The following is a 20,095-nucleotide window of genomic DNA, read 5'->3' on the forward strand; positions in this document are numbered from 1 at the left end:
GGGGGGGGGGGGAGAAAAAATTAAGTCGTAAATACAAAAATTGAAAATTACGTAAATTAAAAACAAATAATATTAATAGTCCGTAAACACATCAACCCGTTTTCACAAAAAAATTAAATAACGAGATAAGATATAAATCAAACACAAAGATAACAAGTACAAATTAAGTAAATTGGAGGAAAATGTTTTTTACATTTATCTGGTGTTTTATCATTTAAATATTCGATAACAATACTTACTGCACAACCATCATAATTTCGTTATTGTGAGTCACACATAGAATTCCCTATAAAAGTTATAATATCAAAATAATATATTTTTTATTTTTTCATTTATTTGACTTCTAATTCTTGATTTTTTATTTATTGAACACCAAGAATTAATAAATATATTAAAACATATGATAGTTACATGTTTGTTACAAAGTAAATACAAAAATGACAACAAATTTCCCAGAAAAATTATCAACTTAGATAAAATGCTTTAATAAGAACTGCAACTGCATTTCGTAAAATACAGTCTTGTTCGAAAATATATTGCATAAGGATTGTACTTTTATTATCAAGATTCATCATCCTACAAAAGACATGACATTACTACTGCATTTATCTTAAGTAAACGATATAACATATGTACATGTATACAATGCATCGTAAAATCACTCTCCTATTCTTTCTTACATATCGCGCTTATTATTCCGCGTATAGAGAGTCACTAAATCTAAGAAAAATCTATAAGAAGCGTAAGTAATTATAAACTCAGTACAAAATTCACAATAGTAACATTCGTAGAAAGACATTCGTTCACAAAAATCCAAAGAGCGCAGTAAACGTTATTTCTCTGCCTTTCCTTTTATTTGATCTAAATGATCTAAATGTTTCACTTTCTTTCGTCTCATGAGCCGTCGGAAAGTCTACAACAATGTTTTTCTTGAGTATCATCATCAACGATTCAGGAAGCAGGATGATGTTTCCTCAAGTGGTTGACCAGAACCTTCTTAGAAACATATGCGTTGCCGTAAGCGTCACAGATAAAAGATTTTTCATTCCTATGAAGCCGCATGTGTGGTTCTATATTAGAGAATATTAATATCTTTTTGTAGCATTGCGAACAAGTCCAATCGTGACACTTGGCATTATGTTGGTCCACTTCGTCCTGAAGGGACGAAGCCTTCAGGGAACCTTCGTTTTGAAGGTAAACGCACACCTTTTGCAAAAAAATTTATCTCTGAGTGTATTCTGCCCTTGTGGGTCTTTAAGTTATATTTGTTTTTAAAGACACCATTATACTTGTCGCATTTTATCTTAGTGTGGGTGGTTTCCATATGTCTCTTAAGAACATCCCATCTCTTGAACTTCTTGGAGTAGATGTCACAAGGGAAAATGTCAGTAATATTGTGTTCCGATATTATGTGTTGAATCAAACAGTTCTCTGTATCTGTCTTGTAAGAGCACTTGCGGAAGGTATGCTTAAGTTTATGACACGTCTTATAGTGACAATTTAATTCTTCTAGCAGGTCAAACTGATGGCAAATTCTGCATTGCAGACAATCATTCAAGCTTTTGTGTTTCAAGAAGTGGACCTTGAATCTGAAATGTCTGCGGCATGCAAAACACTTCCAAGGGTGTACTGGTTGCATCCTGGTGATCACTTCTGAGTTGACACTCTAGGCTTCCGGAAGATCCGTAACCAAAATATTACTATTATTGCAAAGCGATACATTCTGAGCCGATCTTAGAAAATCATTAAATACCAGTTTATATGGTAAATTCAGAGGCAAATCACTAAAACACAATCAAATGTATTATATACTAATAAAATACAAATAATAAAATATTAGGGTGAACAGCTCAATATTGAATTTACTTGCGATGTTTCAATTGTACAATTTTATGGGAAGTATTAAGATGTTAATATCTTAAAGAATTTAAATAGAAATAAAGCAAACTCTGAAAGTAAGACATATGCACACACACACACACGCGCACACACGCACACATTATATATATATAAAGATATCAATTAAAAACAAATAAGTGGAGCTCCAAAAATTAAAAGAGGCAGCAACGAAACCATTACTACTACTACTACTACTACTACTACTACAAGCACAATAACCATCACAAGCATAACCACATCTATAAGCACAATCACAACCATGATTACAATCATTAGTACAATCACACATTATTTCATATTTCATTGCTTCACATTACTTCATATTTCATTGGTTTTTTTTAATTTTTGGAGTTTCCTTATTTATTTTTCCAGCTGCACAACTTCTCCCTCATGGTTTATCACATCGATTTTGAACTGCAAAAAATAAATGTTCATTATTAGACATTGAATATGAATATTGTATCTACATTTGTGCAGTTGTAAACAATAAGGTTTGTCTATTGGTGTTTATTAATAAGTTTCAGTATGTCGCCAAATGGCCCAATGAGAGCACTTATCTTTTCAAAACTAATTCTCTCATTGAGTCGTTCAGTAACATTTCGAATAACTGAGCAACTTTATTGTCCATGACTACACATACTTAGCACACTTCATAGTAATAGTAAAATATCCACTTGGATGAAACAAACACAGTATGTTAACTCTTACCTTGTAAACAAATATTACTGGCAGTGATAAATTATTATTAATCGGTAATTTATTAATAGCCAATTTATTTATAACAATCAGAAAACATATTTTCCTATTAAAAGTTAACATTACTGCAAATGTTATAAGAATTCCATTAAGGTATATACCGTCAGTATATACTGTCATTATTTTTAACATTTATAAATTCATGTAATTATAACATGCACTATTAAAAATAATGACAGTATATATGGATATACCGGTATAAATGACGGTATTAATGAAATATTTGAAATGTTTATAACCTTTATATTAATGTTAACTTTTACAGAAAAATATATCATCACTGACTGATAAATAAGTTGGTTAAACTATTTGGATTTGGAAATTGGACAAACTATTGACTGATCATAATTTATCACTGCCTGTAATATTTTTTTACAAAGCAAAATAAGAATTAATATAGTGCGCTTGTTTCATCGAAGTGTTATTTTACTGTATCAAAACCAAATATTATATAATTTCTTCTATACTTACAAAAACTTCGTTGTTTCCTCGATTCACTTCGTTTATACCACGTATTCACCACTGTAGACTCGAATGATCGTAATCCTCGCACAGGAAAGAGAAAACTGATCATTAACGCTGACGACAGCGTCGAACAAACATAACCTTTACGTGCCAATATAGACAACTCTCTCTCTCTCTCTCTTTGTCACATGAACGCTCGCGACGATGACGAAATCATCTATTCCGTGCTGCTATCTAGCGGAAAAATATTGAAGGAGCCATTGCTGGAGCCATCGTATTCATCGTGAAATCTGACGATTTTGGACTTTCAGCTAGAATTTCTCACAGGACGTGTAGAGCAAAAGTAAAGACAGTTTTATTAAGAAATGTTGACCCAAGAAATCGATTAAGACTATTCAGAACTACATCGGTTCAGCCGTAATAGCGAAACGCTGAATTCCACACCCTTCCAACTAGTTCCTTCGCGTAAGATCCCTAATAGCACAGATATCCAGGAGACATCCAGAGGACATCTTGAGAACGTTCTGAGGACATTCTTCGTCCTCAGGACGTCCTTAGGACGTCCTCAGAAGATCTTGTGCTGTCTGGGATAGGTCGAGTTTTTTAATTCATTGATGAGTCCATCGCATGATGCGCAAATGCAATGTTTCGCTGTATTTACGCATCATACAATGGATCCATCGACGAATTAAAAAACTCTCCTATAATCACGGCCGCTCAGTCTTTGCGATTGCGCACAAACGAGGCGCCCAAATCACGATTGTGATTTTTGATCCGTTACAATCGGAGAATCAATTAATGAGTCATTAAAACTATTAGAATCCGGAACAGAGGATCCATAGACGAGTCACTGAAATATACAAATTACACTAGAATTAAATAATGTCACACGCTAGGCACGATTCACTGCTAAATATCCAACTTACTTGAAACATCAAATACTGAAATTTCTATTTTAATATTTTACTTGAAAATATTCTTATTCTTGGAAGAAAACGCAGAAAGATAAAAATATAATGGTTCAAACAACGTAAATAATTGAATATGTCAGAGCCGAACGCAAAATATTAGTTGCCAAACTTTAAATATTTAACAATATCAATGTACGTACCAAGAATATCCTGGAATCAACATATATTATTATTAAAACTCTTTCCCCATGAAACTTTAATTTATCCAATAATTTTGGTCATACCTATTCTAAACGTAATTATATTAAATAGCCTCCCCACACAACAGAGGTGTCCAAAATATATCATAGGGATATCCTAAAGATATATTTGGGATGTGATATCTTCAAGATATCCTTATGATATATTTAGGACATTCCTGCTATGTGGATCAGCTTCAGTCGGGAGGCAAACCCAAATATTTGCCAGGCCAGACGCCATACTAATTCAACTATCAGGACTTCGGCAGTATTTCACCGCAAAATACACAAATGTTCATAAATTCTACTTACAATATAAACAGACGCCTTTCTTGCATTTGGTGTATTTAAAATTTTAAATTAATCATATCATGTACAGAGGACCAATAAATATATTAAGAATCTACATAAATAATTACAAGAATCATAATTAATTACAAATTGAATATAAAATTCAATGGTAACATTTATAAAAAGACGATCAGCCTCGAAAAGTTGACATAAAGTACATGTCTTTGAAATTATACCTTCTTGTTGATACTTGCACTAAAAAACAAACTCAGTTTATTTCAAACCTTCCCTTCTGTTTCTTTTATTTGATTTCTACTCCTTTCCGTCTCGCGGAGCTTCAGAAAACTTGTGCCAATGTTTTTCTAGGGTACTGTCGACGATTTGGAAAGCAGACCGGAGTGCTTCTTCATTTGCATGGATAGATCAGTCTTCTGGGCGTACGCCTTGCCGTAAACATTGCAGACGTTGGATTTCTCATTCGTGTGAAGCCGCATATGCTCTTTTAGATTATCATATCTTGCTATTGTTTTGCCGCAGGTCGGACAGGCCATGTTGTGCCGCTTACTATGCTGTTCGAGATTATCCTGCGTTCTAAAGTATTGTTTGCAAATCTTGCAAAAGAATTCCGACTTAAAGTGTTTTATTCTCTTGTGTTCCTTTAAAGCATGCAGGTTCTTGGAGACATGATTACACTCGTCGCAATTTATCGACTGCATTTCAGTGTGGACCAGATTTTTATGTTTCTTCAGGACGTCCTTCGTTTTGAATTTCTTCACGCATATGTCACACTCATAATCGTAGCTAATCTCATGCATCCGTTTGATATGTTTATTCAAGCTGTCCTTTCTGTTTATCTTATACGGACATTTGGGACAGGTATACTTAAGTCCATGAGACATCTCGTCGTGACAATTTAATTTTTCCTGCAGGCTGAAGTTCTGACCGCAAGTTTGCTGTGAGTAATTGTACATTCTGTTATGATTTTTCATGCTAATCCTCTGTACGGAATGTTCGTTGCACTCGGAGGACTCCCAAAGGTGATTCATGTTCTTTTTTGCGATTCTTTCCTCATTGATATTCTGTTTTCTTGTGACTTCCTTCACGCAATGATACTCTTGCTCCACTACATTCGTCGTCTCACTTTTTTTCGTAATGTGATGTTTATTTTCTTCTGGCAAGGAATCGATCTCCAGGGTGTGCTCTATATTTTCGAGCGTATGTTTCGAGTAATCAGCATCCGTTACGATCAGGGAATTAATAGATGAACCAATAAAGTTATTAGAATCCGGAACGTACAGAGGATCCATAAGTAAATCTCTGAAACACAAATTACGATAGAATTAAATAATGTCACACGCCAGGCATGATTTACTGCTAAATATTCAACTTACATAATTGAAGTATCAAGTGCTGAAATTACTATTTCATTATTTTACGAAGAGAACGTAGAGGGCACTCACAGAAATATAATTGTTCAAACAACGTGAGAACTTGGCATATCAAAGCAGAAAGCAAGATGGTAGTTGCTAAATTGTAAGTGTGTGTGTTTGACAGGGTAAATATATATGCCAAGAAAACCCTGATCAATATATTTTATTATACATCTTTTTTCTTTACCATAAAACTTTAATTTATCTAATAATTTTGTCCATTCCCATTCTAAACGAAATTACTTATTACTTATTTCAATTTTTGTGTTGCGGAAAATATTACCACAGCTTAGAGTCGACCTTAGAACTCCAGACATGCTGGCACCATGCCATAAGATGACGTGCTAATTCGGTTATTGTGACTTCGACAATATTCTCCGCAACACTAACGTTTATGAACTTAGAATATACATTAAAGCATTTTTGCATTTTTTATTGTCTTTGTACAAAAAAAACATTAATTACTAATTATTTATTAAAAAATAATATATAAAATTAATATAATATTTTGTACAAAGTTATACAAAAACACTGGTGCATTTAAACTAATTATATATATATATATATATATATATATATATATATAATATTATATTATATATATAATTAGTTTAAATGCACCAGTGTTTTTGTATAACTTTGTACAAAATATTATATTAATTTTATATATTGTTTTTTAATAAATAATTAGTAATTAAAGTTTTTTTTTGTACAAAGACAATAAAAAATGCAAAAATGCTTTAATGTATATTCTAAGTTCATAAACGTTAGTGTTGCGGAGAAGTCGAAGTCACAGTAACAGAATTAGTACGTCATCTTATGGCATGATGCCAGCATATCTGGAGTTCTAAGGTCGACTCTAAGCTGTGGTAATATTTTCCGCAACACAAAAATTGAAATAAGTAATAAATAATTTCGTTTAGAATGGGGATGGGCAAAATTATTAGATAAATTAAAGTTTTATGGTAAAGAAAAAAGATGTGTATATATATATATATATATATATATATATATATATATATATATGTGTGTCATCTAATAGCTTGTAAGAATCTTAGAATTATATTCTAAACAGTTTATCTTGCGTTCGAGTCCGATATGTCAAATTCTCGCGTTATTAAATCAATTCTTATAAGAAATTTTACAATATGATTGGTCTAAATATGATTATGTCACGTTAAATCGTAAATATGTAGATTATAATCCATGCAAATTAAAATCAATTAATATTAAAAGATCTTACAAAAAGTCGTCTTTTCACATAAAATTGAATAACTAAATAAGATACAAGTCTTAAACAAAGAAAACAAATACAAGTTAAATTAATTACGGAATACATATTTTTATATCCATTTGATTTTCCTTCATTCAAATAAATTCACTAGTAATATAATATTTACTACAAAAAACAATCGTAATTTCATTATTAAAAGATTCATGATATATTTATATATAAAAAATATATATATACAACGCTATACATTCGTGTTCAAATTTTTTCTTTTGTGCTACATTCTTCGCACATAGAGAGACAATAAAAATTTCAAAAACATATGACAATTGCAAGTTTGTTATAAAGTAAATACGAAAATGACAACAAATTTCGCAGAAAAACTATTGGCTCCGATAAAACCCAGTGAGAAATGACTTGTTGATTGACGTCGAAATCGTCAAATAGACATTGATTCGACGTCTTTTCGACGTCGATCGATAAGTCATTTCTCACTGGGAATGCTCTAATAAGAACTGCATTTCGTAAAGTATACTCTTGTTCGAAAGTATACTATATAATAATTGTAATTTCATAATCGAGATTCATCGTCTTATGAAAGATATAACATTAGTACTATATTTACCTTAAGTAAATGAAATATGTACATATATATAATCCAACGTAAAGTCATTCTCTAATTCTTTCTCACATACGCTTATTATCCTGCGCGTAAGGTGTCATTAAGTCTATTAAGAATTTATGAAAACCGTAAGCAATTATAAATAGAGAACAAAATTCAATAGTAACATTTATAAAAAGGCATTCAATCACGAAAATTCAATATAAAGAGGACTGTAAACATATTATATCTCTTCTTTTTCTTTTATTTGATCTAAATGATCACTTTCTTTTGATTCACGGACCGCCGGAAAGTCTGCAACGATGTTTTTCTTGGGTATCGCCAATGATTCAGGAAACAAGATGAAGTGTCGTTATGTGCTGGCGTAAACTATCTTTAGAAATATACCTCTTGCCGTTGCAGATAAAAGGTTTCTTATCCCTATGAAGCCGCAAGTGTGTTTCTCTATTCTTAAATCGTACTATGTTTTCGTGGCAGTATGAGCAAATCCAAGTATGACGCTCGGCATTATGTTGGTCCAGTTCATCCTGCGTTTTGAAGAGCATTCCACTACAGCTTCTGCAGGAAAAGTTTGCTTCTGAATGTACTTGGCGCTGATGTTTCTTTAGCAAAATTTTATGCTTGAAGACGCTATTACACTTGTCGCATTTAATCGACTGTGTGTTATCCGCGTGAACCATTTCTTCATGCATCTGAAGATTAGAGAATCGTTTAAATGTTTTAGAGAATATGACACATTTGCATATATCGGTGGTGTTATGTTCCGATTTCATGTGTTCATGTGTTCAAACACTTCACTGTATCTTGTAGGAACACTCGTAGCTCATAGATTTATAATGCGTCTTAATGTGACAATTTATGTATTAGCACTTGTGAAAATTACATAAATAAAAATGGAAAAATGATCATGGAGAAACTTTCTTAATCGGATTTTATATAAAGAAAGGTAATAACAGATAAGTTAAATAAAAGAATAAATAAAGAATTTTATTATAAATTAAACGTGAATTAGAAGTAATTTTTTATATTCAACTGAAGTATTCCCAGTAAAAACAAAATATTATCCATATTTCAGTGGCAGCTCAATCATATGGTATATTATGTAACTGTTACTTTGTTATATAACAAAGTGACAGTTACGTAATATACTATATGATTAAGTTGACATTGTAACATCAGTGGTACTTTGTGTTTACTGAATTGTCATTGAGATAGTCGATAGTGATAACGATATTCTGCATGACGATCTCTGCAAACACGTATACACACATAGTCCACTATACAGTCATCCTGCAATTCTTTCTTATATATCACACTTATTAGCAGAATTATATTAATGTATAAATAAATACTATAGAATTGTATTCATATAAAACAGGACTCGGAATAGTTTGCCAATTTCGGCCGATTCTCGGGAGCTACGTCTTCTATCTTTCCCTTGTCGCGCAGCGGGTCGCAAAAGTGACGGTTGCGGCCAGTCGTGGCTTCAAGCTTGAAGGCTTGACCGTCACTTTTATGGCTCGTTCGCGGCAAGGGGAAGATAGAAGGCGTAGCTCCCGAGAATCGGCCAAAATTGGCAAACCGTTCCGGCCCTGATATAAAAAACATATGAAAACCACATATTTTTTTGAAAAGTGTGTACAGAATATACAATAAAAAATTTATTTAAAAATTTATTTAGAAGATTTTCATGTCGTAATCAGCACATGCTGTTCCCGAAACATCTTGTCATAGATGGGACAGGAAAATTGCTTCCGGAATGCATATTCTCCCTGATTTCATGCCACTTCAGATGCTGCTCGAGGTTCTTTTGCATGGTCAAGCTACGATCTTGCAAACGAACAATGGTTTGTAGTGCCGGTACTTCATGTACGCCTTGATGACATACACGTTCTTGTAGACGTAAGCTGTATACACTACAGATGACTTGCCGCTGCACATCTGATTTGTGTGCTGCTCCCTAAATCCCAAACTGTTTCTTGCACAAACACTAATTATCTTCCGTGTGTTTTCATAAAAAGTGATGACGAGGAACGCTTGTTGTTGTTGTTGTATCCGTAGATATTGCAAAAATACAAGGGGTGACCGTTGCGACGTGACGATTCAACTTTATCTTCAAACAGAAGATCTGGCGACAACTTTGACACGAGTACTTAGACTCGCTCATGTGTTTTATCTTAGTTTCTTGGCTGAAACATTTGCCGTGTTGTATTTCGAGAAGGACTTTGACTTCTTCTTATTGATGTTCTTCCGTTTGATATTCTGTTCTCTAGAGCAGAGCTCGGAATTAGTTGCCCATTTCGGCCGATTCTCGAGAGCTACGTCTTCTATCTTCCCCTTCCGCGAGCGGGTCACGAAAATATCGATCGCGGCCAGTCGCGGCTTCAAGCTTGGAGGCCCGATCGTCACTTTTGTGACCCGTTTGCAGCAAGGGGAAGACAGAAGGTGTAGCTCCTAAGAAATCGGCCGAAAAGGGCAAAATGTGCTGAATCCTACTCTTGTCCTCTTGCTTCGCGTAAAAATGGCACTCTTGTTGCGCCTGTTTTTCTGTGGCGCTTACTTTTATATAGAGACAAGTCGGCGGTATCTTCGACGGACGAATATTGCAAATCGATGACATCCGGAACGTTCAGTGGATTCATAAATTCATTATTAATACTTTTGGAATCCGGGAGGTATAGAAGATCCACTAGTGGGTCACTAAAACACAAATTACGATTTAATTAAATAATGTCACAAGCAAGCGCTGTCACGATTTACCGCTAAAAATATTGAGTTTACTTACTTGAAGCATCAATTGCTCAAAAACCTTTTCTTTCAATTTTTTACTTAAAAATACTTTTACGAAATATTCTATTTTCTAGAAAGAGAAAATAGAAAGTCTAAAAATATAATTATGTTACGAGAATGTATAAGAGAAAAAAACTTTAAATCATAAATACAAAGATTAAAATTTATATAAACTCTAAAAGCAAATAATATTAACAGGTTTTACATTAAGCCGTTTTCACAAGCAAATAAATAACGAGAATAAATAAAATAGATTAAATAACGAGATTAGATACAAATCAAACACAAAGAAAATAAATATAAATTAAGTAAATTGGAGAAAAAAAAATTTATTATTTCTTTCTGATATTCTATCAATTAAACATTCATCGGCAACAATATAAAATACTCCCTGCATAACAATCGTAATTTCGTTATTGTAAAATATACAAAGAGTTTCTCAAAAGATATAATATAAAAATAACAATTTTTTTTCAAAATCACATCTTTACATGCAAATATATAGATAGCACCATTTAATCGCCCTCTAATTCTTTTCTTTCTGTCGTACTTATCGTACAGAGAGAGTCAATAAAAGTATCAAAAACATGACAATTGTATGCTTGTTACAAAATACAAAAAAGACATCAAATTTTGCAGAAAAACTATTGGTTTGGATGAAATGCTCTTAATAAAAGCAGCATTTCGTAAAGTATACTATTATTATACTATTGTTCGAAAGTATACTACGTACCGATTGTGTAATTATTATTTATTGCTCCATCAAAGATATAACATTAGTACTATATTTATCTTAAGTAAACGAAGTATATGTAGTATTTATCTTAAGTAAACGAAGTAAACGTAATATATGTGCATGCATATATATATATATATAAAAGTAATAAGTGCAATACGTAAGAAAGAATTAGAAAATTATTTGGAATATATATATATATATATATAGTCCAAATAATTTTCTAATTCTTTCTTACCTATTGCGCTTATTACTCCGCGGATAGAGTGTCACTAAATTTATTAAGAATCTATAGAAATCGTAAATAATTATGCATAGAAAACAAAATTCATAATACATACATTCATAGTATAATACATTCGTAGAAAAATATTCGGTCATGAAAATGCATAAAAAAGTCTGTAAACCCACATAGCACAAAATCTCCTGTGGACGTTCCACGGATGTCCTGAGGACGTAGAAACGTCTCCAAAACATTCTCAAGACATACTCTGGACGTCTCCTGGATATTTGTGCTGTTAGGGAATATATTATTTCCCTATTTCCCTTTACTATTCCTTTTATTTAATCCAACTGATCACTTTCTTTCGACTCACGGACCGTCGGAAAGTCTGCAACGATGTTTTCCTTGGATATCGCCAACGATTCAGGAAACAGGATGATGTTTGCTTATGTGCCGGCGTAAAGTATTCTTCGAAATATACCCGCTACCATAAATGTCGCAGATAAAAGGTGTCTCATTCCTATGAAATCGCAAGTGTGATTCTATATTAACAAAAAGTGCTATGCTTTTGTCGCAGTGCGGACAGATCCAAGTGTAATGCTCGTCAATATGTTGGTCCAGTTCATCCTGCGTTTTAAAGATCCTCTGACAGTTTTTGCAGAAAAAATTTGCCTTTAAGTGCATTGTGCACTGGTGGCTATTCAGTGAATATTTGTTCTTATAGACGTCATAACACTTGTCATATTTTACCGACTGTATGTTATCCGCGTGAGTTCTTTCTTTATGTCTCTTAAGAGAGTACCGCGATCCGTACTTGTTGGAGCACATGTCGCAAGGCAAAATGCCTGTAGTATTGTGTTCCGATATCATGTGTTCACTCAAACGCTTAAAGTTATTTGTCTCGTAGGAACACTCATGACAGATATATTTAATTTTACATGTCTTAACGTGACGATTTAATTCCTCTAGCAGGTCAATCTTCTGGAAAGAAATTTTGCATTGCAGGCAATTATCCAAGCTCCTGCGTTTCTCTAGGTCGTTCTTGCATCTGAAACGTTTGCCGCAGAACACACCAAAGAGTCCACCTGCTCCACCCTGACGATCATCCCTGAGTCGACATCGTGGGCTTCTGGACGACTCGTAACCGGGGTATTATTTTTGGAAAGCAATATGTTCTGAGTCAATTCATGAAATAACACACTAAAACACAAATTATAATTAAATTAAACAATGTTACACTGAATATACGACCAACTATTCAATTTGAGTCGTGTGGAGTTTAAATTTGGTATGCATACTTGTCGTAGAGATAACCAGGTTGTTCATGGATTATTTTTATATGACGGTTCTTCCTGTAGATTGAAGTTCTGGTCGCAAAATTGGCACGAGTAATTCTTCATGTTACTATGCTTCTTCACACCGTCCTTATTTTTGGAAAATTCACAGGATTGAATAGATTCGTTGTGACGCTCTTCAATATCGTTCGTTCTGTTTTTCCAACTGTTCTCCAGCTACTTCATGTCGTTTATTTTCTTAGGATCACTCAAACTTTCCATAAGATCTGAAATTGTGGAACCATATGAGCTGTTATTCAATGCTACACAATCATTGTCAATGTACTTGGATATCTACGTATCCAATATGTACTTTGTTGCTCAAAAGTGCAGTTCTCCTCGTCGACTTTAAATACCTCTGAACTGTCACTATAATACAAATTACAATCGAATTAAATATATTTATACTGAAGATGTACTATCAATGTAGAATTTTCTTGCAATTTCAAATGTTTAACTGTTTTCCTAGTTTTTTATTTGAAAATATTTCTTTTCTAAGAAGGGAATCATGTGAGGCGTATAAATGTAATTATTACGGCAAATCGTATGTATGTCTATTACCACTTATGAAAATTATAATTAAACGGCGTCACACTAAATATACGATCAACAAGTCGAGTCGTGTCAAGTGGAGCTTACATCTGGTCCTGTAAACATACTTGTCGTAGGGATAACTAGGTAGTTCATGGATTATTTTCATATGGTGATTCAATTCTTCCTGCAAATTAAAGTTCTGGTCGCAAAATTGGCACAAGTAATTCTTCATGTTACTATGCTCCTCCGCATTGTCCTTATTTCTAAAAAGTTCAGGGAATTGAATAGATTCGTTATGGCGCTGTTCAATGTCGTTCATTTTGTTTCTCCAACTGTTCTGCAGCTGTTTAATGTCGTTTGTCTTGTTAGAATCACTCAAGATTTCCCTAAGATCTGAAACTGTGGAACCCTATTAATTGTTATTCACTACTCAATCCCCGTCAACGTACTTGGATGCGTACGTATCCAATACATACTCAATTGCTCAAAAGTGTAGTTCTTCTCGTCGACTTTAAATGCCTCTGAACTATCGCTATAATACAAATTACAATCAAATTAAATATATTTAAGATGTACTTAAGATGTACTATCAATGTAGAATTTTCTTGCGATATTAAATGTTTAAGTTTTTCCTACTTTCTTATTTAAATATATTTCTTTTCTAAGAAGAGAATCATGTGAGACGTAAAAATGTAATTATTATGGCAAATCGTATGTATGTGTATTACCACTAATGAAAATTATAATTAAGTTAAACGACGTCATACTGAATATACGATCAACAAGTCGAGCTTAAATTCGGTCTCATACACATACTTGTCGTAGGGATAATTATGTAGTTCATGGATTATCTTCATATGATGATTCAATTCTTCCTGGAAGTTCAAGTTCTGGTCGCAAAATTGGCACAAGTAATTCTTCATGTTACTATGCTTCTCCGCGTCGTCTTTATTTCTAAAAAGTTCAGGGGATTGAATAGATTCGTTGTGGCGTTGTTCAATGTCGTTCATTTTGTTTCCCCAACTGTTCTGCAGCTGTTTAATGTCGTTTATCTTGTTAGAATCACTCAAAATTTCCCTAAGATCTGAAACTGTTGAACCTTATTAGTTGTTATTCACTACTCAATTTCCGTCAACGTACTTGGATGCGTACGTATCCAATACATACTCAATTGTTCAAAAGTGTAGTTCTTCTCGTCGACTTTAAATGCCTCTGAACTGTCGCTATAATACAAATTACAATCAAATTAGATATATTTAAGATGTACTTAAAATGTACTATCAATGTAGAATTTTCTTGCGATATTAAATGTTTAACTTTTTCCTACTTTTTTATTTAAATATATTTCTTTTCTAAGAAGAGAATCATATGAGACGTAAAAATGTAATTATTATGGCAAATCGTATGTATGTCTATTACCACTAATGAAAATTATAATTAAGTTAAACGACGTCATACTGAATATAAGGTCAACAAGTCGAGGCTGTTTTCGGAAACGTCACTCGAATACTCTCCCTCTCTTTTTATCTCACTCTTATATTTCGCTCACTCCAACAGCTATCGTCTAGTAGTGTGCACACAGTGTGTGTTTCCGAACGCAGCACGAGTCGTTTCAAGTAGATTAAATCTGGTCTCGTACACATACTTGTAGGTATAACTAGGTAGTTCATGGATTATCTTCATATGGTGATTCAATTCTTCCTGCAAATTAAAGTTCTGGTCGCAAAATTGGCACGAGTAATTCTTCATGTTACTATGCTTCTCCGCGTTGTCCTTATTTCTAAAAAGTTCAGGGGATTGAATAGATTCGTTGTGGCGCTGTTCAATGTCGTTCATTCTGTTTCCCCAACTGTTCTGCAGCTGTTTAATGTCGTTTATCTTGTTAGAATCACTCAAGATTTCCCTACGATCTGAAACTGTGGGACCCTATTAGTTGTTATTCACTACTCAATCCTCGTCAACGTACTTGGATGCGTACGTATCCAATACATACTCAATTGCTCAAAAGTGTAGTTCTTCTCGTCGACTTTAAATGCCTCTGAATTGTCGCTATAATACAAATTACAATCAAATTAGATATATTTAAGATGTACTTAAGATGTACTATCAATGTAGAATTTTCTTGCGATACCAAATGTTTAACTTTTTCCTACTTTCTTATTTAAAAATATTTCTTTTCCAAGAAGGGAATCATGTGAAGCGTAAAAATGTAATTATTATGGCAAATCGTATGTACGTCTATTACTACTTATGAAAATTATAATTAAGTTAAACGACGTCACACTAATTATACGATTAACAAGTAGAGTCGTGTCAAGTGGAGCTTAATATAAAAGTATCTGGTCTCATACGCATACTTGTCGTAGGGATAATTAGGTAGTTTATGGATTATCTTCATATGATGATTCAATTCTTCCTGGAAGTTCAAGTTCTGGTCGCAAAATTGGCACGAGTAATTCTTCATGTTACTATGCTTCTCCGCGTCATCCTTATTTCTAAAAAGTTCAGGGGATTGAATAGATTTGTTGTGGCGCTGTTCAATGTCGTTCATTTTGCTTTCCCAACTGTTCTGTAGCTGCTTAATATCGTTTATCTTGTTAGGATCTTTCAAGGTCAAGCTTTCCATAAGATCTGAAACTGTGGGACCGTATGAGCTGTTATTCAATACGTACTCAATCGTCGTCAACGTACTTGGATACGTACGTATCCAATACGTACTCAAATGCTCAAAAGTATAGTTCTCCTTGTCGACTTTAAATGCCTCTGAATTGTCGCTATAATACAAATTACAATCGAATTAAATATATTTATAATCAAAATATATCATCAATATTAAGTTTCTTTACAATATCAAATGTTTAACGTTTTTCCTAGTTTTTCATTTAAAAATATTTCTTTTCTAAGAATAGTATCATGTAAGGCATAAAAATGTGTTTATCACAACAAATCATATGTATATGTATTAGCACTCGTGATTTATATAAATAATATAAATTATATAAATAATATAAATTATATAAATTATATAAATAATAATCGAAAAAGGATCATGGAGAAGCTTTCTTAATCGGATTGAATAAAAGAAAGTAATAACAGATAAGTTAAATGAAGAATTTTATTATAAATTAAATGTGAATTAGAGATAATTTTTTATATTCAACTGAAGTATTGTCATTGAGATATTCGATAGTAATAACAAACACGCATACACACAGTCCACTATACAGTCATCCTGCAATTTTTTCCTACATATCGCACTTATTAGCGCGCATAGAAGTGTATGTATGTAAAAAAAATATATATATAAAAAATGTATAAAAAATATAATAAACCATAGATTTATTGAAAACTGTGTACAGAATACAATAGAAAAATTCGTAGAAAAACATTCGCCCTCGATAACTCGATGTATAATAAAAAACTCTGTAGATATAATTCTACAAGACTTTCTCACTGGAAAGCTCGTTAAAAACAGGGACCCTCTTCTCTCTTTCTCTCACGTGTCTCTTCTATTCGATCTTAATGACCGCACTTTTGGTCGCATATTCCTTCGTGAATTCCGTTACGATGTTTTTGATGGAGACCACCGGTAACGGGGGCAGCGGCCCTGGATGTCTTTTCCTGTGACAGATAAGGCCGGGCTTCTGAGCGAACGCCTGGCCGCAAATATCGCAGATGTAAGGTCTCTTGCCCGTGTGGATCAGCACATGTTGCTCCTGAGCGGTCTGCCGTCGAAACGTCTTGCCGCAGACTGGACAAGGAAACGGCTTCACACCCGTGTGCACCCGCATATGCGAGTCGAGGTCGCGGCCGCGGAACCTCTTGCCACAGGTCGGACACAACACCTTTTCCCTGGTCTCGTGCCACATGAGATGCTGCTCGAGATTCTTCTGCGTGGTCATACCGCGCCTGCAGATCCGGCAGACGAACTCCGGCTTGTAGTGGCGGTACTTCATGTGGGCCTTGAGAGCGTGCAGGTTCTTGCTAAAGTGGCCGCACACGTCGCACACGATCGGCGGCGCGCCACTGTGGTTCTGTTTCACGTGATGATTCAGCGCTTTCTTGATCTTGAACTGCTTGCCGCAAATATCGCACGAGTAGTCGTAGCTGCTGGTGTGCAGTCGTATGTAATGATTCTTCAGGGTGCCCTTATTGTTGCTCTTGTAGTCGCACACGCTGCACTCGTATACTTGCTGGCGATGATTCTTCTCGACGTGCGAGATCAGGTAACGTTGCAGAGTGAAGGTCTTCGGGCAGTCGGCGCACTTGTGTCTGTGCTGCTTCAGATGCTCCGCGAGATTGCTCTTCTTCAGAAACTTGCGCCGGCAATGATCGCACTCCACGCACGTCGCTTTCCTCTTGATCGGTCGATTCTCCCCGACTGCGACTCGCGAGCCAGGTGATTCCGTGGTTACGTTCGCGTCTGTCACTTCTGGCGTCCGTTCTTCTCGCTCCAACAACGACGCCTCGTCACCAGCCCATTCGGTCTCGATCCTGACAAGCGACTTCTGGATCACGTTGGACTCGACGTTCAACGGATCCACCATTCTAAAACACAAAAGAAGGGAGTTGACGTTATCGTTAAATGTAAATCAGTAGAGGACACGATCGCTTACGTCTATTTGTGGGAAACGTTGTCGTTCGACGATAAAAGAGAAGCTCAGGGTTGGTTTAATATCATTCGGAAAACGGTTCGGTAAAACGCGCGATTCGGTCGCCGTTTTTCAAGTTACCTCCTTAACTCGCAATTAGAAGTCCCGCTAGGATTTATGAAAGGTAGTATTGGGTATCGGTGCGCATACGGCTTTTCGTAATGCAACGCGAAACTTACGGACCACCTAAAAAAAGAACGCCTGTCAATATAACAATCAATTTATGCAAACGGTGGCGGATTGGCGACTTACCTGACCATGAGCGAGTCAATTAGACGAGTGTCTATCGTATACGTGTCTACTGAGAGGGACAGATCGAATAATCTCGACAGCGTAACTTTGAATAGTTAATCGCTCGTATATATATTTTTTTAAATGAACTTACGGCACACGCGTATTGCACCAATATTCATATATAAATCGAACCGCATTTTGTTACAAAATATAGCGTCGTAACATTATTAACAGAAAATCGCAGTATATATATATATACATATATATATATACCTGAGAGAGAGATAGAGAGAGAATCAACAAATATATTCTTATTCTATAACTGCGATCCGCGACAATGTAATTGAAAACTTACAAGTTTCGTCCTAAAAATATCTCGAAAAGACCGCACAATTCTCTCCCGCGATTTTTATCCTTTTTACTCTAGGAAAAATCTACGTTTATATAAATCAAACAGAAAAAAAAACAACTCGCATCCGGTGCGTAACTATACGGCGATGTCATCTAACAAACTTGTGAACAGGACCAACTAATAAATAAATGTGTATCCCGATAAAAACTTACTTCTTTAATATAGCTCCTTCCGCTTTACATTTATAAAAATGAAAACACTCTAGCTTGCCGATAACTGAAATGAAGGTCCCTTACGCTATCAAGGATCAATATGTGTGTCTCATAAGTATCTCGCTGGTCACGGAGGATCAACCCAGGGCTAAAAGAAAACTCGCGTTGCGGAACTATGTGAAAAACAACGGTCTCGCTGAACTCAAACTATGAATTCGCCATGTTTTTGCTCTCGTTTAGGTAATTCTTCACGAACTCAGTCACAATGTCCGTCACCGGGATCTCCGGTAGCGCGCCGAGCGGTCCAGGATGCGTGCTCCTGTGACGCACGAGGGTGGCCCTCCGCGAGTACTTCATCCCGCATACGTCGCACACGTACAACGGCGTGTTCATGTGCGTCAGTATGTGCTGCACCTGCACGCGCCGCTCCTCGAAGGCCTTCCGGCAGACCGGACAGACGTGCGGCTTGACCCTGCCGTGACTGACTACGTGGCTCTTGAGGTCGCGCTTGTTGAGGAAGGACTCGCCACAGGTGGTGCACACATATGTCTCAGGGTTCGTCGGCTGTCCCGTGTTCTCGTGCCGACGCATGTGCGCCTCCAGGGACGCCGCGGTGGCAACGCGTCGTTTGCAGATCCCACACTGGTAGCCGGACTTGAGGTGCACCAGCCTGGTGTGCGTCTTTAGAGCGCTTACGCTTTTGTAGATGCGCCTGCAGATGGTGCACGCCACGGAAACGCTGCAGTGGTGTTTGTACATGTGCCTCTGTATGCCGATTTTCGATCGGTACTCCTTGTTACAGATGCTGCAGTTGTTGTGGGTCGAGTCCAAGTGTCTCGCGGAGAAGTGTTCCGTCATGTCCGCCACGTTCCAGGTGACGGTGTAGCAGAGCTGACACGAGTACTTGGCCTCGCCGTGATTCAGCACCATGTGAATCTCCAGCTTGTCGGTCGTGGCAAAGCGTTCGCCGCATATTCTACACGTGTTCCTGTGTAGCTGCGCGTGCTTCCTCAGGCTCCCTTTCGTGCGGCAGAAGAAGGTGCAGATGTCACAAGCGTAATGCAGGTGCGGTGACTTCCTCATTGCTCTCTTGTTCTCCTTGCTACCACCTAGAGTGCTCGCCACGCCGGCGTTCGCCATCCTGGCCAAAAACGCATGGGACATGTGCGATCCCTCGATCTTGA

At 35.6% G+C, this 20,095-nt stretch overlaps 3 protein-coding genes across 3 annotated transcripts in view; all 3 read right to left on the reverse strand.

The window, feature by feature from the left end:
• LOC116845911 (putative zinc finger protein 840) overlaps positions 1-1,639 on the reverse strand; it is a 2,672-nt gene extending 1,033 nt beyond the window's left edge. Inside the window, exon 1 of the mRNA XM_032819157.1 lies at positions 1,290-1,639. Coding sequence (XP_032675048.1) covers positions 1,290-1,639 — 350 coding nt within the window. The remainder of the gene's footprint in view (positions 1-1,289) is intronic.
• LOC116845915 overlaps positions 542-20,095 on the reverse strand; it is a 71,055-nt gene continuing 51,501 nt past the window's right edge. Inside the window, exons 7-23 of the mRNA XM_032819170.1 lie at positions 16,972-18,009; positions 16,180-16,235; positions 15,819-16,098; positions 15,428-15,510; positions 15,107-15,371; positions 14,602-14,684; positions 14,278-14,551; positions 13,587-13,724; positions 13,241-13,296; positions 13,109-13,154; positions 12,667-12,793; positions 12,075-12,220; positions 10,405-10,544; positions 9,240-9,436; positions 8,232-8,536; positions 3,127-5,878; positions 542-2,313 (exon numbers count right to left, since the gene is read on the reverse strand). Coding sequence (XP_032675061.1) covers positions 4,924-5,878; positions 8,232-8,536; positions 9,240-9,436; positions 10,405-10,544; positions 12,075-12,220; positions 12,667-12,793; positions 13,109-13,154; positions 13,241-13,296; positions 13,587-13,724; positions 14,278-14,551; positions 14,602-14,684; positions 15,107-15,371; positions 15,428-15,510; positions 15,819-16,098; positions 16,180-16,235; positions 16,972-18,009 — 4,189 coding nt within the window. The 3' untranslated portion in view covers positions 542-2,313; positions 3,127-4,923. The remainder of the gene's footprint in view (positions 2,314-3,126; positions 5,879-8,231; positions 8,537-9,239; positions 9,437-10,404; positions 10,545-12,074; positions 12,221-12,666; positions 12,794-13,108; positions 13,155-13,240; positions 13,297-13,586; positions 13,725-14,277; positions 14,552-14,601; positions 14,685-15,106; positions 15,372-15,427; positions 15,511-15,818; positions 16,099-16,179; positions 16,236-16,971; positions 18,010-20,095) is intronic.
• Positions 12,591-15,736, reverse strand: LOC116847347 (PR domain zinc finger protein 5-like). Its single transcript, XM_032822266.1, has 8 exons — positions 15,107-15,736; positions 14,629-14,684; positions 14,278-14,551; positions 13,938-13,993; positions 13,587-13,860; positions 13,241-13,296; positions 12,892-13,154; positions 12,591-12,793 (listed from the first exon to the last, which is right to left on the reverse strand). Exons 1-7 carry the CDS (start codon positions 15,295-15,297, stop codon positions 13,105-13,107), a joined length of 957 nt encoding a protein of 318 aa, XP_032678157.1. The 5' UTR covers positions 15,298-15,736; the 3' UTR covers positions 12,591-12,793; positions 12,892-13,104.

The sequence above is a fragment of the Odontomachus brunneus genome, unplaced genomic scaffold (assembly GCF_010583005.1).
Source record: "Odontomachus brunneus isolate Ranch 3 - 2012 unplaced genomic scaffold, Obru_v1 Obru_scaffold_004, whole genome shotgun sequence".
NCBI classification, from domain to species: domain Eukaryota; kingdom Metazoa; phylum Arthropoda; class Insecta; order Hymenoptera; family Formicidae; genus Odontomachus; species Odontomachus brunneus.

Coding starts and splice junctions, on each gene's coding strand:
- LOC116847347 (XM_032822266.1), bottom strand. CDS start 15,297: ATGAACGACATTGAACAGCGCCACAACGAATCTATTCAATCCCCTGAA. Junction 13,994..14,277: donor CATAATTATCCCTACGACAA/GTATGTGTATGA, acceptor TTTGTATTATAG/CGATAGTTCAGAGGCATTTA. Junction 13,861..13,937: donor CTACACTTTTGAGCAATTGA/GTATGTATTGGA, acceptor AGGGTTCCACAG/TTTCAGATCTTAGGGAAATC.